The sequence below is a fragment of the Thalia democratica genome, chromosome 6 (assembly GCF_965202585.1).
Source record: "Thalia democratica chromosome 6, ktThaDemo2.hap1.1, whole genome shotgun sequence".
Lineage (NCBI taxonomy): Eukaryota > Metazoa > Chordata > Thaliacea > Salpida > Salpidae > Thalia > Thalia democratica.
In genome coordinates this window covers 5,746,396-5,771,529 of record NC_139170.1, presented here as the reverse complement: position 1 = coordinate 5,771,529, position 25,134 = coordinate 5,746,396, and the positions used below count along the sequence as shown (strand labels likewise).

At 27.8% G+C, this 25,134-nt stretch overlaps 1 protein-coding gene across 1 annotated transcript; it reads left to right on the top strand.

Annotated features, from left to right (window-relative positions):
- Positions 1–8,465: 8,465 nt before the first annotated feature.
- LOC145839464 (sodium/potassium-transporting ATPase subunit alpha-1-like) lies at positions 8,466–24,211 on the top strand. The gene is made up of 21 exons (XM_082947034.1): positions 8,466–8,510; positions 9,829–9,888; positions 10,708–10,914; positions 11,533–11,646; positions 11,970–12,104; positions 12,548–12,665; positions 12,931–13,199; positions 13,434–13,632; positions 13,743–13,877; positions 14,138–14,259; positions 15,095–15,290; positions 16,416–16,591; positions 16,874–17,010; positions 18,681–18,831; positions 19,201–19,369; positions 19,626–19,780; positions 20,055–20,178; positions 20,482–20,627; positions 21,436–21,566; positions 22,112–22,305; positions 24,183–24,211. Exons 1-21 carry the CDS (start codon positions 8,481–8,483, stop codon positions 24,209–24,211), a joined length of 2,997 nt encoding a protein of 998 aa, XP_082803160.1. The 5' UTR covers positions 8,466–8,480.
- Positions 24,212–25,134: the final 923 nt, after the last annotated feature.

Here is a 25,134-nt window from a genome sequence, read left to right as displayed (position 1 = left end):
TTTATTTATAGCTAACTACACTTGATAAGTTAATGTAACTTTTTTTCTCTCTAGAAGTTAACTAAAATATTTATTCTTTTAATAAAATTTAGTAATTTAGTTAATTAAAGCTTTTGTGAAATACTTTTGAAAATTTTAAGCAATTGCTAAACTGAATGTTTAAAACAGAAAAAGGTTTACCTTTTGGAATGAAAAAAAAAAATATTGTGGCTCCATAAAATTTCTTCTAGAACATTTGCATACATTATGCTTGTGGAATTTAGTAGAATTGTTCAATGTCGTTTTATTTTTTGGAATAATTAGTTACTTTGCTCATACAAAATATTGCAACATAGTTGTTTTAAACAACTTTAATATTCAAATATTTTTTATAGCAACAATTCAGCCTAATGGGGAAAATCAACTATTTAAAACAAACATTTTTTTTAATTGAAATGTTGCTCAAAACAGATCATTGACTGTTCTTAACTAGTTGTACTTATGTCTTCTTTATTCAAATAAAATCTTTTAGTACTAGGTAGATGAACCAAAATGGTATTTAAATTTGAGACATTCCATGAGTATTTTATATAAATTTTAAATCTGGTAAGTATTTTATTAATTGATCTAGTCTTTGTAACAGTTGTTAGCTCTTTTAAATTCCATATCAACACTTCAATGTTTTCTTTACTGTGACAACTGTTCTTTTTTGTGGATATTATCAAATGATAAAAATTCTTCAATTATTATGTATGCTTTATCACTGGATAGAAAATTCTGTAAAAAAGAAGGTTAAGCCATTATATACAGTAAAAATTTTAAAAGTACAAGTAGAAAGTTAATCTAAATAAGTATAAAAATGTAACAGATAAACAACAATTTATTTTGAGAGTAAAATGACAAACAAATTGCAGTTCTCTTTTCTACAAAATAGAATGCATGCTATATACAAAATACATAAACATTAAAACAAATAAAAAATATAAAGCCACTCACCATGAGTACATTTTTCAAAACACAGGTTCAACTTTTCTTATAACTCTTCTTTAGTACTATTTTTCTCTATACTGCAGAATCTGTATTACAAATCTTAAAATAAATTTATATTTTTGTATTGCTTCTATAACTAACTAATAGAAATTTAAATAAGATTTTTATTTGAGAGTTTAAGGTTGGTAGAATTAACAGGGTTGCCACTAGTTTTTTCAAAGTTTTTTCCAGGTTTTCCAAATTTCTTCCAGGTTTTTAAAAGTACACATTTTTGGGTTTATTTTTAGTTTTAGGTTAATTTCTATATAAGAAACTGTATTAAATAGTATAGAAAAAACATTGAAAAGATACTGTGAAGTTACTTTAATTATGTTTATTAATAAAAAATTTTTTGATGATGACAAAAAAAATCATTTATATGATAGACTTTTTGTGTCAAATTAAAATTTTACTACTGATAAATTATTAAAAATTCCAGGTTTTTCCAGGTTTTATGATCAAACCTCAAATTTTTTGTATGTTTTTTTCAAAATTTCTCAAATTCCAGGTTTTTCCAGGTTATTTTTGCCTAAATTGTCAAATTCCAGGTTTTTCAAGGTTTTTCCAGGTTTCCAGGTAAAGTGGCAACCCTGAGTAAAAAATTAATACACATTGAAAAAAGTAATGCATTCATAATTACATTACTAGTTTAGACATAAAAAGATTAAGACTTAAAGTTTACATGATTATGAAGAAAAAATAATAATATCTATAACAAATATTTGGAATCACAACTAATCATAACAGAATTGCCACTCATTGAAGCAATGAAGTCAGCCTGAGTGAACAAAAACTAGCTTGAATTACATCAAACCATCATGGGTTTAAAAGAAAATTGTTTAAAAATGGCTCAGTTAAAACAAACAAAAAAATAATTACTAAATCTAGCTAAAAAACTTAAAAACATTATAATAAAATCAATATAACATACTATCAAAGAAAAAAATTCAAGTCATTAAATTTATCCTGAGATATGCAAAAAATCAAACAAGCCTGATTCAGTTGAGTTATTAAATAAAATTCTAAATACCCTAAAGGGTTGGTCTGAACTTTTTTTTTTTAAATAGAATGAGCAGCAATCCTGATACTGTAAGTATTTAACTAAAATATAAACTTTCTTACCTCTTTTATTATATTAGATTATTTTTTTCTTGGACCAATTTACCATAAACCTTTTTGGCTGGAATGCCAACAAACTCTGTTTAAATTAAAACTATTTTATAAAAATGTGTATACTTGTTTAAAATGTAATACTTAGTAATATCACCTTTAATATCAATTTAAGAATTGAATATTACCAACAAAAAGAAACATTTATAAAACTTTTCTAATATAAGACAATGTCTTATAAAAATTGATATTATTACTTGGAATACTTTTAAGCTTAGAAAATACAATTGCCAACCAATTATATGTATGTCGTTTTAAAGAATTGATTACACTAGAATTTATTAACCTAGAAAATTTATGTACTTGAGACTTATTTTGTTAATTAAAAAAAAATATTGGTAGTAAAAGGGAGTGGCCATTAAAAATTTCATTCAAATGTTTCATTTTTAAAGACACTTTTTTTTTAATCTGATATTAAATATTAAAAACATTTCATTTTAATTTAAATACTTTATTTCATGGTAATTAAAAATAAGCTAATATTCATAAATCAAGCTCACAATATGAACACTTAAGAATGTTTAATGTACATTTATTTAATTTTAATAAACTTAAAAATATGTATTCGAAAAAGTTATTAACTTACCATGTAATTATTATCTTTAAGAATTAAAGCTTTTTTCTGGTTTAAATAAATTTTATTAGTTTTTTTAATTTTATTAAAATATTCTTCCATATGAATGAAACATTTGCATATCCGATTTGAAATAAGACCATTTTAGTACTTCAAGTTTTAGCAGGATTTTTTTGTTAATGTTTAAACTTAAAGTTTTTGTCCAGTAAGAAAAAGTATTATATTAATGAAAGACACTTTATTAACTAAATATTTATAATCTGTTTTATTAAAAACAAAGTTTTTGAACAACTAAAATTAAAAAAATACTCATTTTTTCCCTTTGTACAAAAATACTTTAATAAACTAAGCTACTTCATTGAGTAACAATAAACTAAGCTATTTTATTTAATTAGTTGTTATAAAACAATAAAATTTAGTAATTCAATTACCGCAAATTAATAGTTGTTAAAATTTATTTACATTTTTATACGTTATGTATTATTATTTTCTATATAAACCAAATTGTAGTTCTTTTAATATTCAAACTAAGTGAAAGTGTCATAAGTTTTTTTAACTGAATTTATATTTTATAGATGTCTTAACTTAGGCTTGATAACATAAGGATTCAAACGACGGCTTTAAAAATTCTCGGAGTTTACCTTTGCAAAATCAAATCTTGATAGTTGAATCATAAAAAAAAAAGACTAATTTAAAAGATGATTAATTGTTTTATTACCTTTTATCACTTAAATTCTAATTACATTGTTAATATTTTTAAGCTCATTGTTAACTTATTTTTCAAAACAAACTGTTTTAAAATAAAAACATAGTATAATCTTTTTATTAAATATTATCATCTACTAAAACTTTAAGTAATCGTAATATTGCAGTAAATTGTTATAAAATACTTTAGTCAACAGTTTGTAAAAAAAACTAAAAGGTTTTAAAAAAATTGGTAGTTTAAACAAAGATAAAATTTCTAAAAAGATTTTTTTCAAAACAGCACTTAAACACTTTGCAGAACTATTTAATTTATGTATAAAATTGCTTAAAAATCAAAGATTAAACAAATAAAATCAAATTCATACATCAATTAGTAATGTAATGTTTACAACAACTTTTTTATAGTTGGTTTATATAATGATAGTAATGAAAGTTTAACAACTATTCATTTATAAAGTTTAAATTGACAGTATTAAAGAAATATTTTTAAAGAAAATAATTCTTTAATGGAAAACTAGTTTTTTTTTTTGAGTAAAATATAATAATTATTTTCTTATTCTTCTTATTCTTTGTCTTCTTACATAAAGCTAAATAAAAAACTGATAACTAAAAGATTGCTAACTAATTTAAACGTAATATGTTAGCCTTTATTTGGTATTTAGTTCAAGCTTTAACCCCTTTACTTTTCCTTGTGTTTAATATTTTATCGTGAAATTATTATTTAATTTACTAGTCTTTTAACTTCAGGTTATGTTTTTGTCAAACTAGCAAGCATCAAAAATAAATAAATTTACGTAAAAAAATGAATGAATAAGTAAACAGACGCAATATAAATAATAGCTATAGGTAAAATTATTTGAATTTGAAATTACAACTATCTAATTTTGAAATTAAAACGCTTAGAATATATATCCAGCCATGGACAAGACACTAAAATGTATCCAAGTGGTGTCGATAACGAAAAGTATTTTTGTACACAAGGACCTAAACCAATTATTTTGAGCGCTTTTTGTTCGCTCAATAAACAATATATAAAATCGAGAATACTTAAAATATTTTTTGAAATTGATAACATAATCAAAATTTTGCAGGCATAGTTAAACTACTGAAGCTACATTTTTCTTAGTCTTTATCTCTTGTAGATCTAACGATTGAAAAAATACCTGATAGTACTTAAATCGTCATGCAACTAATTTTTACGAGTTAAGTTTTAAAGTTTTTCTTTCCTTTAGAACCGCTACTTGTATGGAAAAATCACAAGTTTATAATTTTGTGTTAGACATAATTTAAACGCTTAATATTAAGGGCTACTTTCTGAAATTTTCTAGAATTTATTTTAGTAATTTCTTTTAAGATAACACCACTTGTTACTTCAATGGAAAATGACTTTATCTGGCTAAATATTTTTTTGTTTACTAACATATTGGTCTAAACACCAAGTTTATTTTTATTGACTCTACTTAGAAAACATATTCAGTTTTGCTTGTGAAGCTTCAGCTAAATGAGAACTATTTGCTAAATAATTTTTTTTGAGCATAGTAGCCATATGGCATTTAGAGACCATACTAATGAAAATGTTTTCAACAAGAGCTTCCTTAAACAAAGGTTTCACTAAACTAAATTTATTTAGCTCTAGCACATGTTTAAACAAGATCGTCATGTGTAAAAGCTCCTAAGCACAATAAAAATTAAAAAAAAGCTCGATAAAAACTACAAGCCATCAAAGTAGCTCATCTTCACAAGGTCCAAAGTGATGCCAAAGCAGCAATTACCGTTAAAAAGATCTTTCTTTTTTCTTCAGATAGTAATCTCATTGATATCTTACATACTCATGTTTTAATACTTGAAGAAGTGTTGTTTTTTATTTGGTTGTTTGTTTTATGAGCTGTACGTCATCGGTTGCTTAGAAATACTTGTAATTATTTGATACAGATCACCTCTCACCGCTACTTGTAAACTTATTATAACTTAAAGTCTATAGTTTTTGGTTTGAAGCCTCAAGGTTGTGGGCTTCGGAGGTTAGTACACTTATCTTGTTATTACTACCCATCGTAATTAAACTCTACATTATTTAATTACTATCTAATAAATATTAAATTCTAATTGAGACAACTTTATATAATCAGACAGACAGTTTTGAGGGATGAATCTTTCATATAAAACACAACAAGAAATACAAGCATATACAAAATTATAAATTACTATTATAACACTTTAAAAACTGGAAGCTATATAAATCTATATGAATAGACTTTAAACAATAAACTAAAAATTAAATAAAAATTTTAGTAAACAATAAACTGTAAAAGGTTTAACAAACTATCAAAATATAAACCTGGCTTAAATATTCGAACAATTAAACACCAGTTGAAATATTAACTTTAGAACAATACTAACAATAAGCATTCACAAAAAAATCAAGATCAGTTGTTGCTTCCAGCTGTACACAAAACAAACTGACTAACTGCTTACATATAAACTGCCTATCATGTTCTGATGTTTTGTTGCATCAGTTATTAGTATAAAACATTTCGTCATATGATTCTCATTGGCTCGTGCATTCAAGCGTATCTAACTCTAAATACTCTATAAAACAATGACAATGCAAGGAATTTTGCACTGTCATTACAAGGTATTAAAAGTATATGATTGGAGAATAAAATAAATAAAAAGTTTTTGTACACAAAGGTGCGCTCTAAAAACATAATTTTTTTAATACTTTTCTCGTTGATCAGTTAGTTAATGTTTCAACGTTTTTATATTTTTTCAATAATTCTCACTAAACATTTGAATTAAATTAAAACTCTATTTAAATGAGTTAATTTTTTATATTTGATACTTGTATGTAAAAAATCACAAGTTTAATAATTCTATGTTAGACATAATTTAAACGCTTAATATTAAGGGCTACTTTCTACAAATTTCTTGAATTTATTTTAGTAACCTGTTTTAAGATAACACCGCACCACTTGTTTCTTCAATGGAAAACAACTTTATCTGGCTAATATTTTTTGTTTACTATTATATTGGTCTAAACACCATGTAAACTTAAAGTAGCTTTTCTTTGATCACTATCAAAAATATTAAGGCTTGCGGCATTCAAACTAAAAACAACTGTAACTTAGGGGTAAGCACCTTATCTGGTCAATTAATAAGATCACGGGTCGGCAATCTGCGGCCCATCGGCAAGTTACGGGCTTCAAAGCTCGAGAGGTAATTTTAAGATCAAATTGAACTTTTTTAGAAAAGTTAACAAGAAAAGTTTTTGTGGTAAAAGCTTAAAATGAGGCTCTTTACTTAATAACTACTCATCACTAGTGCTCTACAAGTGATTGTTTTATCAAATCTTGAATTGTAGTTACAATTAGCCTAAACTATTTTTTCAAACCAAGCTTTTAAACTTAGATTATTTTAAAATCGTAAACATTTTTATATTATAAAGTTTTAATGTTTGTACTATCTATATCAAATTAATAAAAAAATAGAAAAACTAATAATAAATTTCGAAACTAAACAATAATTACAATAAGCTGATTTTTATAAAGACAATAAAACTACGGAAAAAAAATTAATTAAACTTTCTACCTGTTATTTTTCATCAGTAAAACAGCTTAGATTTTATAAAAGTGTTTCCAAATATTTTGTTTCGAGTTAAATCATTTTTTTTAATAATAAAAAATTCAAAATAGATCAATTTATGTTATATAATAAACTCACAGAAAATAATCTTAATAGTTAAAGTATAATAATTTCAAGCTGAAAATTTAACACTTTTGTGAAAGTAAAACTAATTTAATGATAAAAACTTAAGGTTTAAATAAATAAACTAAACTTAAAACTATCATTAAACCCTCAAACACATGATAAAATAAGTGCAAAACAAGGTAGTATTATTTGACGAGTTTACACTTTTTACAGCAGCGTTTGATGACTAATGACTGTAGCAAGGAAACAACTTTGCTTAAAGTACTTGTTTATGTTACAGTAGTATTTGAATGGCTGTTAGGCGTTTGTTAAATAAAGTAAAAATAAAGAAAGTTATTTTTTTAGTTTATAATTTTTTGTTTAAACAAAAAAGTAATTAAATAAAAACACTTTAAAGTTTTTGTTTAGTTTAGGTTACTTTTCATATTTTAATTTTATTTGTTTAGTTTTATAAATGAAACTAACGGTTTTAAAACTGTTGAGAAAGTTATTATATTCTTATTTTGTATGTAGATATGTCTATTTAGTAGTGGTAGACTATAGTAACAAACAGTCTTAAACTTCAAACTATATTAAATTTTAAGTACTTTTAACTAAATATCGATATTAATTTTGACTTAAGGTAATATATATATACTCACATTAGTATCTAAAAATCCTAAAAAAATTAAATAACAAAATCATAAAAAAAAAGTATTTTTAATGCTAGTATTTCAGATTACATTTATTTATTATTTTGCTATAAAAATTGTATGTTGGTATTTTAAAATAAATTTATAAATATGGACTAAAAAATTACATATAAAATGTAAAAATTAAGCGAGCAAGCTGTTTTTACTTTAAAATAAAGAAAGATGTTCTTTAGATGTGAACTTAATTTATTGTTTTGCAATAACTTCAGTTTTATTTCTTGAACTGTAGTAATTTGTGACTAATATGTAAACTGAACTATGCAAAAATTAATATAAAGATTAATATACAAATACCTAATTACGCAATAACTAACACATTTCTTAATAATTTATTGACTTTAAGTTCACAGTTTAAACTTAGTTGAAGTTAATGATATTTTAATCTTATTAGTAAAATAAATTACTACTATAAATAAAGTATACTTTCTCTAGATGCTGAACAATTTGAAAATATACTAAATAGCTAAGAAATTAAGAAAAATCGAGTGCTGTAGAACATGATGGCAAATAACATTTTAAGCGAAAATATAGAAATGGACGAGTTACACTCTTCGCAGGACGATGGAAATGTTGACAAAAAAGATCTGATAAAAGAAAAGCCTAAAAAGAAAAACAGTAAAAATAAGATGCAGCAGCTGAAGAGAGAAATCGAAATGGTAATAAAATTTTTGATGGTTTATGCTTGCAATTTGGTATTAAAATTTTTGATAGTTTATACTTGCTAATTGGTAATAAAATTTTTGATGGTTTATACTTGCAATTTGGTATTAAAATTTTTGATGGTTTATACTTGCAATTTGGTATTAAAATTTTTGATAGTTTATACTTGCTAATTGGTAATAAAATTTTTGATGGTTTATACTTGCAATTTGGTATTGAAATTTTTGATAGTTTATACTTGCAATTTGGTATTAAAATTTTTGATAGTTTATACTTGCTAATTGGTATTAAAATTTTTGATAGTTTATACTTGCAATTTGGGTATAACTTGCCATGGTTGTGTTTTCGAATATACAGCTGTTTCGATTGATATGATTTCACAAATTAAGCGCACAAAATAAAAATTTAAACAATCGATAGGTTTAAGAGAGTTTGATCAACAAGTTCTAATAGACATACTAAATTAAATTAGAACGAAATAATAAAGGTAATCCTTTTAATGAAAAAGTTAATTACTTTATATGTAATAAAAACCTTGTATAATATATATAACAATAAAACTACAGTGCGTCACTACCATTTATACATTTTATTCTATATGTCATAAACTTAACTAATTTCAAAAACTTAAGATTTTAGTGAGATCAAATCTACAACAACTTATTCATGAATGTTTGTGTTGTCTAAGGTACTAGAAGTTTTTTAGTTCGATTCATTCAAAATTTAGAATAAAAAGTAAAATATTAATGATGGTGTTTTTGGCACGGTGCTCAACAGATTAAGAAATACTCATAAGCCACGTATCAAAACCTGCTAATTTAATTTTAATTTAACCGGTGACTTTCAAAGGCATTGTTTAACAAGTTTACAGCACAAGCTACCGCAGGAAATCTATGTATATAAATATAAAGCATTTTGTATGTTTTTAAGTATTGTAAATTTTTTAATTGTTAATATATCTGAACACGTATTTAAAGCTCTTCACACAGTGATAAGTTATGGGAGTTTAACCGTAATCTTAACTTTATCAACTTCAAACGCTTTAAAAAAAACAACTTTTTGTTTATTAATTGAAGCAAAGTTTTTGTTTCGTTTGGTTTTTCATTCTTTTTTAAGTAATTATACTTTTAAACCCTTTTCTATATTTTCAATTTCTTTCTTGTTTTTTACTTAAAACTTGACATAAAGCGAAGAAACTGAAACTGTTTTTTTCAAGTTATAATGCTAATATATTACATATTTAAGGACGAAAAATTTTGAGCTAATATATTAAATTTTTGTTTTCAATATGAAATTGTTGTGTTATTTTAACAGGATGAACACAAAATCGAACTTGAAGATCTTCTTATAAGACTAAAAACTGATTTAAAAGATGTGAGTTTTTAATTTTTGTTAAAACAATCAAGTAAGCAGAAATTTTTTATAATTCCACAACACTTTTTAAAAGTAAATACTTTATATTGCTAAAATAATATGTTTTTTTAATACTAAACTTATGGAAAAATAAAAAGTATTTATCTACTTTCGAATAGATAAAATATTTTATGACTTGGTCGGCTCAGAGGCTAAATACGGCACTTAAAGCCAAAATCCGTGGCCTGCGTGGCACTTTTCAGCTAAAAACATAATTTTTTTAAACAATAAAAAGAATTTTTAGTATTACATGAGTTTTATTTTTATTTCATTTGTTTCAAAATAACATTGGCCCGGGAAAACTTTGTTTTATAAAATGCGGCCCACGAGTAAACTATTTTAGTAAAATTGGCCTGCGACTTAAACAAGGCTGCCGTAATCTGACTTAGTACATACTTTTTTGTTTATTTTTTTCTAAATAATGAAATTGATAAAAAGTCCGATAGTCTACCAACAAATACTTCTTTTATATTTGTTAGAATTTAGGTTCTTCTTCTATCTAAGAAATCTTCAAACCAAAAAAAAAGCGCTACTAAAGCAGAATTTCAGAGAACTGGGTTTATATAACTGTTATTAAAAATCAAATAAAAAATAAAATCAAGCACACAGTCTTTAATTCAGATGACCATTTCTAAATAAAACACCAAATAATGTATGTTGTACAAATATGTTAAAAAAATGTTGCTTTTTTACACGGATTGACTAAAAACGGGGTGCAGTCCAATCAACACGACCCACAATTTTCTCAAGTCTTTCAAATTTGGCTTGCAAACCATACAGGGACTGACCAGGCAGAAAGCGGCCGAGTTGCTATTAAGGGACGGCCCCAACCAGCTCACACCCCCGAAAACGACTCCGGCGTGGGTGAAGTTCCTGCGAAACATGTTCGGGGGGTTCAGCACCCTACTGTGGACGGGCGCGATTTTATGCTTCATTGCGTTCGGCGTGGAGTACTCGCAGGACCCTGGCGGCGTTGAGCTGGATAATGTTGGTTTTTAGCAAATTTATGTTCAAAGTTTGCTGTATTTGATTTATATATAAATATATATTTATAGTTTGTTTATGTTTATAAATAACGGTGTAGTTTTATAACGTTTTTTTTTAATTAAATAGAGTTTAAAATTTGCTGTAGTTTTTTACACGCTGTCTGATTTTAAACAAGATAAAAAATATATTCTTTTTTGCTTTCTTAATTTATTTCGCCTAAACTATTTCGCGATGCAGTTGATATAAGCTGAACTTTCAGTAGTTTTAAGAAGAAAACTATATACTATTCTATAGTAAAATTTCATAAACTTTTTCTCTTAAGTTTCAACAGTTACATGAAATAATGTGCTTTATTAATGTAGACACAACACAAAATACAGAGTAACAACACTTTTTAGTATGAAAAGTATGTCAAGGTATTCTTAAAACTTTAAATTTTTTAGCGTTTAAAACAGTGTAAAAGGTTATTTTTACCGGGAAAGGACTAAGGTAATACTTAGTTATAATAAAAATGCATTTTTTATGAATTATACAAAAAGTGACAGTTTCGATACCAAAGATGACCCAAGTAAAATATGCTATTATACAGCTCATCAAAAACAATTTATTTAAATTAAGGTGTTTCTCGGAATAGTTTTGTCTGCGGTGGTAGTAATAACCGGGTGTTTTCAGTACTACCAGGAATCAAAAAGTTCAGCTCTGATGGAATCATTCAAAAATATGGTGCCGCAGGTAAAATTGTGTTCCAAAAATTGTGTTTGTCAAAGGTAAACTAAAAGAATGAAAAAAAAGTTTTTTTGTTTAACTGCAAGGTATCTTTTTGAAAACAATATAAACAATAATGAATTTTAGACTTACAAAACATAAATTTGTTTATTATATGGAACTTACAAAATAAAATTTAGACAAATTCAAACTAACCATTTAGTTTAAAAAATTTCAATTCAAGTTCTTATGAATAAGAGAGCCAACAAATGTTAAGTCTCATTCTTCGCATCTACTCAAACCTCAAGCTTAAAAAACCAGTACATTGAAAAATCAATAATCATCATCAGAAAGCGCTGGTGATAAGGGAGGGGAGGAAAACGGAGATCGACGCGGTTGGGGTGGTTGTTGGGGACCTTGTGGAGGTGAAAGGGGGGGACAGGGTACCCGCCGACCTCCGGGTCATCTCCTGCAACGCTGCCAAGGTAACTTGAAACAATTTACATAGAAAACATTATTTTACTTTATTTAATTTCTAATCTATTCAGGATCTATCCATTAGACTCTGTAGTATTTTTAGGTGTTTTTTTTTTGGTTCGAGAAGAAACTTTTAGTTGTATCATTTCAAAATCCACATCAGTACGTAGCTACTTTGTGCAAAAATACTAAAAAAAAATTGTATTTTTAAATTAAAGTACACGGTGTTGTTTTGTAAATAATAAGTTTGTGTGCTTACCTGTTTATACAATACAAATACAAACCTTTATAACGATTTTCAAGTAACGTAAACGTTTTTTAGTAACGTAAACGTTTAAATAATAACCTTTGTTAGATAAGCTTAAAACTACAAAATATTTGTTCTTCATATATATTCTATGCTTTAAGAACCTTTTTTCTGCTTACTTTGCTAATTTTAAACCCGTTTCAGGTCGACAACGCCTCCCTGACCGGAGAGTCGGAACCGCAAAGCAGGGCAGTCAGCTGCACGCATGACAATCCTCTCGAAAGTAAAAATGTCATGTTCTTCTCGACTAACTGCGTTGAAGGTGGTTTTATGAGGCAGTCTTAAATTTGAATTAAATTTAATTAAATAAATACTGCTTTTTTTTAATGTGAAACTTAAAAGTCAAAAGGAAAGTTTATCTCTTAAAGTTTATAATTTTTGAAACTTTTAAAGAACATAATTAATAAATTATAAACATATTTATTTGCAAAAAATTACAAAACACTTAGGTTAATAATAGGTTTTTTACAAATTATTTTAGTTGCAACTAACAAAAATAAGTATTTTAAAAAATCCTCAAAAATCAGGGTCAGCGGTGGGAATAGTGATCAAGCGCGGGGACGACACGGTCATGGGCCGCATCGCGTCCCTTGCATCGGGTCTCGAATCCGGGGAAACACCCATCGCGAAAGAGATCGAGCACTTCATCCACATCATCACGGGGGTGGCCGTCTTCCTGGGCTTCCTCGTCTTCTTCATCTCGTTGGGACTCGGGTACAAGCTGATCACTTCCGTGGTCTTCCTCATCGCCATCATCGTCGCGAACGTGCCTGAAGGACTGCTTGTCACCGTGACGGTGATTAATTACAAAATTTCAACAGATTTTTTATGACTTTGTTGTGATATGCTTCAACGAAAGTTTTGATATTAATTCGTTTTAGTATACTTATTGTTTTAGTTGTTTATTTTTGGCTACTTTTAAAGTATCTGATGTAGGTTAGTAAAAGCACTGAAGAATTAATAAACGTTTTGACGAAAAACGTAAACTTTTAAGCATGAAAATAAAGTACTGTAAATACTTTTTCATAAGGTATGTTTATCACTCACTGCCAAAAGAATGGCCAAGAAGAACTGTTTGGTGAAGAACTTGGAAGCCGTGGAAACCCTGGGTTCCACCTCCACCATTTGCTCTGACAAGACCGGTACCCTGACCCAGAACAGGATGACAGTGGCCCACATGTGGTTCGACAAAAGAATCGTGGCAACCGACACCAGTGAAAACCAAACGCGTAAATTGTTTTAACTCTTAAAAGTAAAAAGTTTAATATGATTTCAAAAATAAAATACAGTTAACATGTAAACGTTAGTATTTGCCTAAAGTATTATTTTATTGTAACAGAAAAAACGAGCAAGTCTCCGAAACTGATAAAATCTGCGACGTACGACTCCCTGTGCAGAATAGCCATGCTGTGCAACAGAGCCACGTTTCTGCCCGATCAGCACGAAATACCTGTACTGCATCGCAGCACTGCAGGTTGAGTATTATCTTTATATTTATTTACAATAACTTAAAGCTTATAAAACTTTGTCATCAAAGATACTATTTATGCTATGTTTGATATTACAAACCTTAAAGGTATCAAATAAAATACGACAAGAAATATAAAACTATCGTTAGGTAATATCAAACTAATTAAATGTTCATAACACTAAGTACTTAGGATAGAAGTAAGACTGGTAATTTTTGTTAATACTTTCAAATAATTTTAATTAAATATGACCATGATATTTTAGGTGATGCTTCAGAAACGGCTCTTCTGAAATACACAGAAATATCAGTGGGAGATGTTGAGGAGTTCAGGAAAAAGTACGAAAAAGTTGTGGAAATTCCATTTAACTCTACAAATAAATACCAGGTCTTTTAATTTACAGTACTTTATAAAATTTAAAAACCTTTAACATGACATAAAATCATCACTAACTAAATATGTATAAATTAATTACAATACAAATATATTAATATATTATAATAAACAAGTGAGAACTTAAAGTAATGATTTTTTTTCGATAAATTTTAGTATTTAAAAAGTATTTTAACTGTTATTAAAGTGAATTCATGTGCAAAAGCTAAATTAATAGCTTTTTTACATTTTGCTTGGTAGAAACCTTCAACAGGTTTTACAATACAATTAAATGTTGTTAATAAAATACCAAGACTAAATTTCTATTTTAATTTGACATAATATGTTTACCTTTTTTAGTTAGTTAACTATAGAGAAACATCAATTAGATTTTTTTTACAAACTCATAGTATATGTTACTTTAAAATTTTTCAAAGAAGTTTTATGAAATCCTTAAAGTCTAAGCCAGCAGCTTCAAAACTATTGGGTAGTTCATAAAACTATTTACTTTAAATAAGCAGTTGTATATAGCACAACCATTTTTGTCTAAGCCTTTTTAGGGACGATTTTGACCACAAGGTGGAAATAAGTAGTAAAGGGGTTTATAGCTTTTAAAAGAAGAGCTATGTAATAAAGCGGAAAGTTGTTTTTTAAATCTCTTCCAAGTGGGCAACTAGAAAACTTAATATGGTTATCCCTGTACTAGACTAAGACAATGACGCAAGCTGAGCTAATAATTAATTACTTCATGTTAGGTATCTAATCCAAAACTTTTTATTATAATTGTACTTATTTATATATGTTAATTGTTATATATTTTTTTTGTAGAGGTTTAAGTATTTCATGTCAGGTATCCGTCCACGAAACGGAAGACGCCAAGGGAGAGTTCAGGTACCTATTAGTGATGAAGGGAGCTCCGGAGAGGATTTTGCAGAGGTGCAGCAAGATCTTGAATGGGGAAGAGGAGGAGGATTTGGAGGAGGAGTGGAAGGAGGAGTACGATCAGGCGTACAAGGAGCTGGGAGGGATGGGAGAAAGGGTGCTCGGTTTGTTTGAATATATATATATATATTTATATATAGAATAAGGTAGTTGTTCAAACTTAAAAACCTTCTACAGAGCCCAATTGAAGGGCTTTTAAATAGTTTATTAGGAAAACTAGTATATATGTTTATTTATTGATAAATAAAGTTGAAATAAAGTTTGTTGTCTGCATGAAACAAATGCCCACCAATAACATGAAAATAAATTAAAAAGTGTCAAAAAGCTCTAAGAGCTATTAGAGCTTTTAGAGCTTTTTGAGACTTCGTAGATCTGTTCTTAAATTTATTTGAGAGCAGTGAAACGCCGTTAGTCGGAATAAAGTTTTACCACAAAATTATCTGTGGTATATATATATATATATATATATTGATAAACAAATGAGTGCTGTATATGAAAGAAAATTTAGTTTAAGAATTTTAAAAATTAATGAATATTTATTGGGAAAAAGGGTTTTTGGTTTGTTTGAATATATTAATACACATTTGTTTATTGATAAATAAGTTAAAATAAAGTTCGTTGTGTGCATAAAACAAATACCTAACCAATAACATGAAAAAAAGTTTAATTAAAAAAAATAAATTCAAATAAAAAACGTTATGCCTACCTAAGAAAATGTTTAGTACGTTGGGAAAAATTTGAATACAGATAAAATTAATACGCTGTGTTTGTAAAGTATTACAAATTACTTTTTTGCGAGAAGCAGTACTTATGTAACTACTTTGCCTGTTTTATTGAAGGTATTCAAAGCTTTTAGGATTCAACTTTATAAAAAAAATACATTGTTTGTTTTTTTGAAAAGACAAAGTTTCATTGCTAGTTTCAAACTAAAATGCACTTACAATTATAAATTTTTGTATATACAAAATTTTATTGACCGAAGTAACTTACATAATAATAGTTATTCTGCCGACAATAAATTTTTTTTATACTTTTTACTCTTCAAAACATAATCTCCTTAGATCCAGTTCAGTTTAATCATAAGAATCTGCCCCAAATTTCACTTCGTTTTTAAAAAAAATCTCCCCTTACTCATGATTCCAGGATTTTGCTACATGAAACTTTAACATGTACATTTTGTGTTGCAAAAAAACTACCTGTTTAAATTTACTTAGACTTTATTTTTCCAGGGTTCTGCCACAAGTTCCTGCCTCCCGACCTGTTCCCCCGAGGTTACAAGTTCGACGCGGAGGAGGCGAACTTCCCGCTGGAGGAGCTGACCTTCGTCGGGCTGATGGCGATGATCGATCCGCCGAGGGCGAACGTCCCGGATGCGGTGAAGAAGTGCAGAACGGCCGGCATCAGGGTTGGAATAATTTATTTTATTTTTGTGTAAAAATAATTGGAACGGTACTGATTTTTATCAGCTACGCGTTGTTTGTCATACAAAATCGTTGTACTAGAATAAAAAGTTTTAGCTCGATAATGTTTAAATCAAAATTAATTTAACTTTATAAAACTAACAAACAGGTTATTTTTCTTACTAGCATTTAGCTACTACTGACTTTGAAGTTAAATATATCAAAAGCACTACTTGAAACAATTAAGGTTATAAATGTTTGTAAACAGCAATACTGTTTAATTCAAGGTGATCATGGTAACCGGAGACCACCCGATAACAGCGAAGGCGATAGCGAAAGGGGTCGGGATCATCTCGGAGCAAAACGAAACAGTGGAAGATAAAGCTCTCAGGCTGAATATTCCCATTGAAGAGATCGATCTTTGGTTAACAAAAATTTTAATATAAACTGAAATTCTAAAATATTATATTACTTTTTTTCAGCTAAAAAACTAGTTCTAAAACTATATTACAAAAAAAACTACTGCACACGTCTTAATTTGTTTTTTTTAATTAACTAAACTTTGTATCTCAAAATTTCAAGACAAGCTGAAAAAAAAGTTTTAACTTTATAAATATGTAAAATATTTTAAGTTCCTAAATAAAGTTGCAAAACTCAATTTTAGTTTTACAACTTTTATATCATAAAATTATAGCTTACATATAGACTATTTCGCTAAAAACATTGTTTTAGTTTAATTATTTAACTTGTATATCAAACAAAAGTTTAAAAGATTTTTTTTGTTTTCCTGAACTAAACCAAATAATGTTTTACCTTAATTATTTAATTTGACTTTACTATACAGATTTTTAACATTGTTTTGTTTACAATTTAATTTTTTGTACTTATTTCTATTGTAAACTAAACAAATGTTTCAATTAGTAGAAATAGAAAAGTACTAATGACTAAAAGTAGGATTGTCTAATGTTAGACAGTTTGTTCAACTTATCAACATTTATATTTTCATACAAAAAATGTACAAATGAAAATATTTAACGTATATCAAAAGTAGTATATCTTATACTTTTAACCAGTGGCGTCGCGTGGTGTTTTTCTAAGGTGGTGCAGAAAAAAAATCCGAGTTGCCGGTCCTTTAATTGCCCCTACTCCAGTTGTTCCTGCTCAAGTTGCCTCTGCTTGAGTTGCTTTTACTCGGTTTGCCCCTGCTCGAGTTGCCTCTGCTCGAGTTGTCTTCGCTCAAAATGCTTCTGCTCGAGTTGTCCCCGTTCGAGTTGCCGGTGCCCGAGTTGTCCCTGCTCGAGTTGCTTCTGCTCAAGCTGTCTCTGCTTAGCTTTGTTTTCATTTTTTGTATGCAATCCCTTGTGGAATGATACTTAAGCCTGTAATGTTTTAGGGAATTTTCAGCTTAGCTTACTTACCGCAAGGTATTGATTTTGCGGTAATTCTTGAAGAAATTTTGCTGTTTTGAGTTCACTTGCGGCAGTCAGCTAAGAGTTTGCGGCAGTGTAGTGAGCAAAATGATCGTTCTTTAGACTGGAGTTTTGTAAGAGATTTTGTTCTAGAAAATAACTAAAACGTTATAGATACTTAATTTTTTCTTACAAAACTTGAAAGTGGTGCAATTGCGGCAGTCCAACACCCCACGCGACGCCCCTGCATTTAACCATATTATTAATTAAAAAATCACCACTTAACAATAGATAAAATCAGCCATAAAAAATATAAAAACACGAGTTTAAGTTCAACAAGTAGTCTTTTTATGTTAAATTTTCTATAGAAAAAAACAAGGATACTAAATCTGAGTTATATAAAAAACACAAGTGAAAAATGAGGTATGTTGACAATATTTTATTTTGACCATGTTGTTTGTAACATCACGATCAACCGGCTGCGGATAACAAATAATTACTTCAGTAAAATATTATAACTCGTTAACAAGTCGTTGAACAATTTTTGCTGAACTGAATATAAATAATTTATAATGTAATAATGTATACTATTACAGTATTAATATTATTTCGTTAAACTAGTTGACTGTGCCTCAAATTTACAAAACAATTTGGTTTTTATAACTTGATGATATTTAAAAAACAGTGACATCAAAGCTTGCGTCATTCACGGGTCCAAGCTGATCGACATGACGTCAGAAGAGCTTGATGACGTCATAAAAAATCACGACGAGATAGTGTTCGCACGGACTTCCCCGCAACAAAAACTGCTGATTGTTGAAAGCTGTCAGCGATTGGTGAATGTCAAATACTAAATCATATAAATAGTAGTACACATCTTTATAGAAAATTAGTTTTGTTTATGTTGTTTTGTTGCTTATTGAATCAACTTTTTTCTGTTTATTTAAATTGTTAAGAATGAATTTGATTAAAATTAGTATTTTGCACAGTACAACTTGAAGTTTTAATATAAACAATTGAGGATTTTTTATTTGTGGATAACCTCTGCATACTTTGTGCCTAATGCTTATAAATTTGGAGTTTCTTAAATTTATACTTTATTAAATTTTTCTAAATACATTGTTTTAAGAAACGTCAGTAAACTTTAGAACTGTAGTTTAGGATAATATTTTACTTAATAGAACTTATAAAAATGGCAATTTAAGGGTAACATCGTAGCTGTAACTGGTGATGGTGTAAACGATTCACCCGCTCTTAAAAAAGCCGATATTGGCGTTGCTATGGGAATCGCGGGTAGCGACGTTTCCAAGCAAGCCGCTGACATGATCTTGCTCGACGACAACTTTGCGTCCATCGTTACTGGTGTTGAAGAAGGTCGTTAATTTTTTTAAATTAAGAAAATAATTGGTATTTAGCAGAAGTTGTTTTATCTGAACTGATAGTTTAAAAGTAAATGACGAAAAAAAAGGCTTCTTTTCCTTAGTACAATCTAAAATACTGATATTTAAGTTTTAGTGAAATCTCTAGTACAAGCTTTAACTCAATTATCTAACACTTTGCACTTTCAAACTTTTTTATATACTGCGCAACAAACTTACTTATTAAGCTTTTATTACTTTTATTTCCACAGGCCGATTGATTTTCGACAATTTGAAGAAGTCCATCGCCTACACCCTCACCTCCAACATTCCCGAGTTGACCCCATTTCTCATGTTTATCGCCCTCTCAATTCCCCTTCCACTGGGAATCGTTACCATTCTGTGCATAGATCTCGGCACTGACATGGTTGGTTAATTATTAAAACAATGTGTTTAACATTTTTAATTGATCAGTTGGTTAGATATTTTTGTTTCGCAAGTTTTAAATAGTTTTTATCATATTGTTTAAATTTAAAACTTCAAACTAAATATTTAAAGCAAAACAGTTTTTGTTTATTTATTGTGCATAATTTGTTTAGTACAATATTACAAGAACTATCACAATTTTTTACTTTATAAAACCGTAGAATACATACACAAAGTAGAAAAACTTCAATGATATGTTTCTAACACACTTTCAGTTGCCCGCTATTTCGCTGGCGTACGAGAACGCGGAGAGCGACATCATGCGGAGAAAACCGCGAGATTCGAAAAACGATCGGTTGGTCAATCCGAGGTTGATATCCCTTACATACGGCCAAATAGGTATTTATTAATATTTAATTTTTTACATACTTTTCTTAAGTGATCATTTCACTTAAGATATGTTTGTAAATTAGTTTTTATAATGAAGTTTGAAAGTTATACAAATGTATAATCAAAAAACAATTTGAAAACGTACAATAATTTCATATATAATGAATGAAAGAAATATTCTACTTGAAAAATTCATTGCGATTACAAAGATATAAGCAACGAATGTAAATGTAAAATAACTTGTGGTACATTTAAGTTATACAAAAATTAAGTCTTCAGTATGTCAATAAATCTCACTGAACAAAAACACAGGCATGATACAGGCGTTGAGCGGGTTTTGTTCTTATTTCGTCATAATGGCGACGAACGGCTTCCTCCCTTCAAGGTTGATCATGTTGAGAGCTGACTGGGATGACTCTGGTTTGCCCAACCTTGAAGACTCATACGGCCAAGAATGGGTTAGAACGAAAGTTGAAACTTTTTAACAAGTTATACATACTTTTGGTTTTTCAAGTTTCAATTGGCTTGTTTTTTTATTTGAATTAGTAACAAACTACCAAAAATGAACTTCATCACTTATACAAACAAAAAAATGCACAAATTATACTATGTAACTGATTATGGTTTAAAACGTTTTAATACAAAAACATAGCAATTTAAACGTTAGAAGTTTTAGAAATATGCAAGGTTATTTATTAATTTAATAAAAGCGTAAACTAGACTTTACAACATTTGAAAGCTTATATAACAAATTATGTTTTATGTAATTTTTTGCTTTTCATAGTTTTAATTTTTTATCCTTACTTTTAAGTAGTGTCGAAATGCAAATAAAGTATTTTATCATTTTTCTAAGTAATAAATTCAACCTGTTTGCTGAAGAAGAACTTGCACGTACTTCAAACAACATGATGAATATAAAATAATTACTTTGTCGATTTTTTGAGGTATATGTAGTATCAAGGTCAAAGGATACAATATCACAAAGAATAACTGACATGTATAGCTACAATTTGACAACTTTAAATATTGTAAGGTCATCTTAAATAAGAAATATATGTAAAACGTATATAACATCAGAATATAACATTAGCTATATAACGATACAGAAAAATGTATATAATTTTAGTCTTTAATCAAAATGCTTTTCAAAACAGTTTTACATAGTAAAAACATTGAAAACAAAAGTATTTACTTGAATACTTTTATGCGGGACTACGTAGCATTATTTTAACCAGTGGACAACCAAACTTAACAAACTTTACACAGAACTACCAGCAGCGAAAGATCTTGGAGTACACCTGCAGTACCGCCTTCTTCACCTCCATAGTCATCGTTCAGTGGGCCGACCTGATCATCAGCAAAACGAGGAGGCTCAGCGTTCTACAGCAGGGAATGAGGTGGTTAATGAACGTACTTATTTGTTTATTTTATTATAAAAATTAAAAACAGTTTTACTCGTTGCCAAACGAGTATGTTAAATAATTTTAGTTTGTCTTCATCATCTTCTTGATAAATTTTTTTAAATAAATAATAATGTTTAAATATTACAACAGGGCATGAGGTCCAGTTTTTTATTATTTCCATTAAACAAACTTTTGCTCGTTCTAATCTATCACGTTCAAAACTTTTAGTTTGTTATTACCTTAACACCGATAACTTTTTCTAAAGGAAGTTTAAATTAAATCTAGCAAAAAAAAAGCTCTAATTTTATTTAAAATAACAAAGCTTGTAAACTTGTATTGTTTCTAAAGCAACATGAGGATTCAATTAAAATTTTTGCTGCCCCTTTTTTTGATGAAGCATCTTTTTTTGCTAGAATTATTTTAAACTTCTTTGAAGATGCGCTTTTTTTTTTATAACAACTTTCAAAGTTTTTAACGTAATACGAACAGTTAAGGTGCAAAAATTTAATTTTATTTTTTTCTTATTAAATTTTCCCCAGAAACAAGGTGCTGGTGTTCGGCTTGTACTTCGAAACCTTGCTGGCCGCCTTCATCATCTACTGCCCCGGCATGGACTCCTTCCTCAAGATGTACCCCCTCAACTGGACCTCCTGGCTCCTCCCCGTCCCCTGGGCCCTCCTCATATTCGTCTATGACGAAATAAGAAGGTTGCTGATCAGGAAAAACCCCGCAGGTGAAAATTTGATAAAAGTTCGTGTAAACTTTAACGAACTGAAGTCCGGTCTGGTCATTTTGGCCATGGTGTGCCTGATGGTGACCGTGTTCTCAGTTGTTTTTATTTTACTTTGAAATTTTGCATTTTTTAATTTTTAATTGAATTATGCTCAGATTGCATTGTTATTTTCAGTAGTCGGGAGTTTTTAATATCTCGTTTCAACGACATTTTACTTTTCACTGCTGAATCAATGAAACTTTTTTGCTTTGCAAAGCTCCACCACTGTAAATTGTTACCTAGACAGCATCTTCTAACTTTAAGAAGAATTACTGTTACTTTTTATATTTAAGTTAATATTTATTCAAAATTAATTAAGCATGTTCGTATTGCTATGTCAGATTGCTTTTGCACAAATTCAAGCTTTTTTCATATCAAACGCTTAAATAATCTGTTACTTTTACTATTCACTGTTATTTTACTGATGCTTTTTTTTTTCAAGCCTTATCATTTAAGGTTTTGATCTGCACAGCACTTTTAACTTTAAGATTAAGCATGAATTATTTAGTATTCATTTGATAGTGTTATGTCAAACTTATTTTTTATTTGCATGTAAGTTTTATTTGTATACTATTTTTAGAAACATTTTTAGTTATTAATTCCTATCAAGACTGTATTATTCATTTCGTTTAGAACAATGAGAAACGTTTTTACATCTCTAATAATTAATACATGATTTATCACTGTTACTATAATGTTTCCAAAATGTTACTTTTAATTTTTGTTCTTATTTTGCTGATGCTTTTTTTTAAAGCTTCACTAATTTAGATTTTTATTTAGATAACACTTTTAGCTTTAAGAACGACTATCAAATATTTAATATTAGTTTAAAAATGTTATGTCAAACTTACTTTTTTATTTGCATGTATTTTTTTGTATATTACTTTTGCAGAAATTTCTAAAAAAGTTTTTTGTTAGAATAGTGTTAAACGTTTTTATATATCTAATAATAAAAAAATGATTTACCACTGTTACTTTATATTTAATTAGTTGCCTAAATAAAATTTCTAATTTTAAAAACAAACTATCACTTTAAATTTGTAACAAAAAGTTCCTTTAAATGACACTAGTAAAACATCAAGCATAGAAGTCTGCAAAGCTAGATGTTTTTACAAATTGCATTTGATGCTTCATGATTTGTAGGTTTAAAAATACTTACAAATCTTTTCTCGTTGCTATACAAGCTAAGGCTTTAATAAAAAATCAAAAGATAATTTTTTAGCTTGCACTTTACTGGCATAAGCTTATTGATCAATTGATTTAAGCTAATTTTGCTTTCTTCTTTTCATGGTATAGTTTGTTGAAGTACAAACCAATAAACTAAAAAAGCTTATTTATTCTTATTAACTATTTAGCTTTAAAAATAAAAGTTAAAATTAGGGATGAGCAATATTCATACCTCCTAGCAGAAACTTTTGACTCACCACTAAATCTTAAACCTTAAAAACAACTTGTGCAAAACAAAACAATTAGAGCTAATTTTTTTTAACTTGTATTTTAAGTGTGCTTTTATTAGATTTTTTCTACACAGTAGTGTGGTGCTTACCAATTTTTTTCCGTGTAAAGATTTAAAAAAATATAATAGTATAGCTTTCGAAAGTAAAACGGACCGCCAAAATTGTTGCCAGCTCGCGAAAAATTTTGTTGGTGATTAGATCTGTCGACAATATCAATCGTTAATTATTTGTTCTAAGTTTATGTTTTTTTTTTCATTAAATGTCAGCATGAATTATTAGTCATGTGATAAATTTGAAACAAATAGTATACAATGCAAGTTTTGATAAAGATTTATATAAAATACAATCATTATAAACAATTTATGATAAATACTATAACAGGATGGGTGAAACAAGAAACTTATTATTGATGTAAACTTCATAAAACTTTATCAGAATCAGTCGTATGGAGAACTACTTGTTTATGTTTTATATATTTACTTAAAATTATATACTTGCAAATGTTTACTGAGTAGTATTTTTTTTATGTAAGCAAGATGTTTACGTTCAAGTGTTTATCAAATAGTTTTTTGGTGATTGAATTATATAATTTTTTTATTGCTACTGATAACTTTTGAACTTTTGAAAAGAGTAAGCCTAGAAAACATTACACCTTTTTAAATATTTAACTTTTTAAATAATTCATGAAGTATTTTCAATGAAAACACTTTTTTAGTTTATATTTGTTAATGACAAACTAAATTCTTTTAAAAAGTACTTTTTTTTTGTATATTAGCAATATACTTTTAAAAAGTTGTAATCATACTGTTCAACCTCTTAATTTAGTTTAAAATACTTTTATACATTTTTAATAGAATCAACTTAAATTATTAATTGTTATCTTATAAACTTGTTTATGTTAAAATAAAGTCTTTAGCTTTTTGCTGAGTTTTGTTAAAAACATAAGAAAAAAATGCGTTTATATCAATATCAAATTTGTATAGCAGAATATTTGTAGTTTGTACAACAGATGATGCTATACACTTTTACATTTTTAATTCTCTTAATAAGATTTTAACAAACTTTATATTTTTTAAATAAGAAGTGTTCGACTATTTTATACATTTATATTTATATATCATTATTAGTTTATAGTAATTAATTTCGATAACAATGTTTTTTTTTTCTGATATATAAGCTAATTTTTTTTTCTAAAAATAAAACACAAGGGTTTTCGTGAAACACTAAAAAGCTTATAAAAATTTTTTTTAACGAGTGAATACACTTTTATGCCTGATTAACACCAAAAAGTAAAAAAATGTAAAGATTTTCAAAGTATTCTTAATAAAGATCA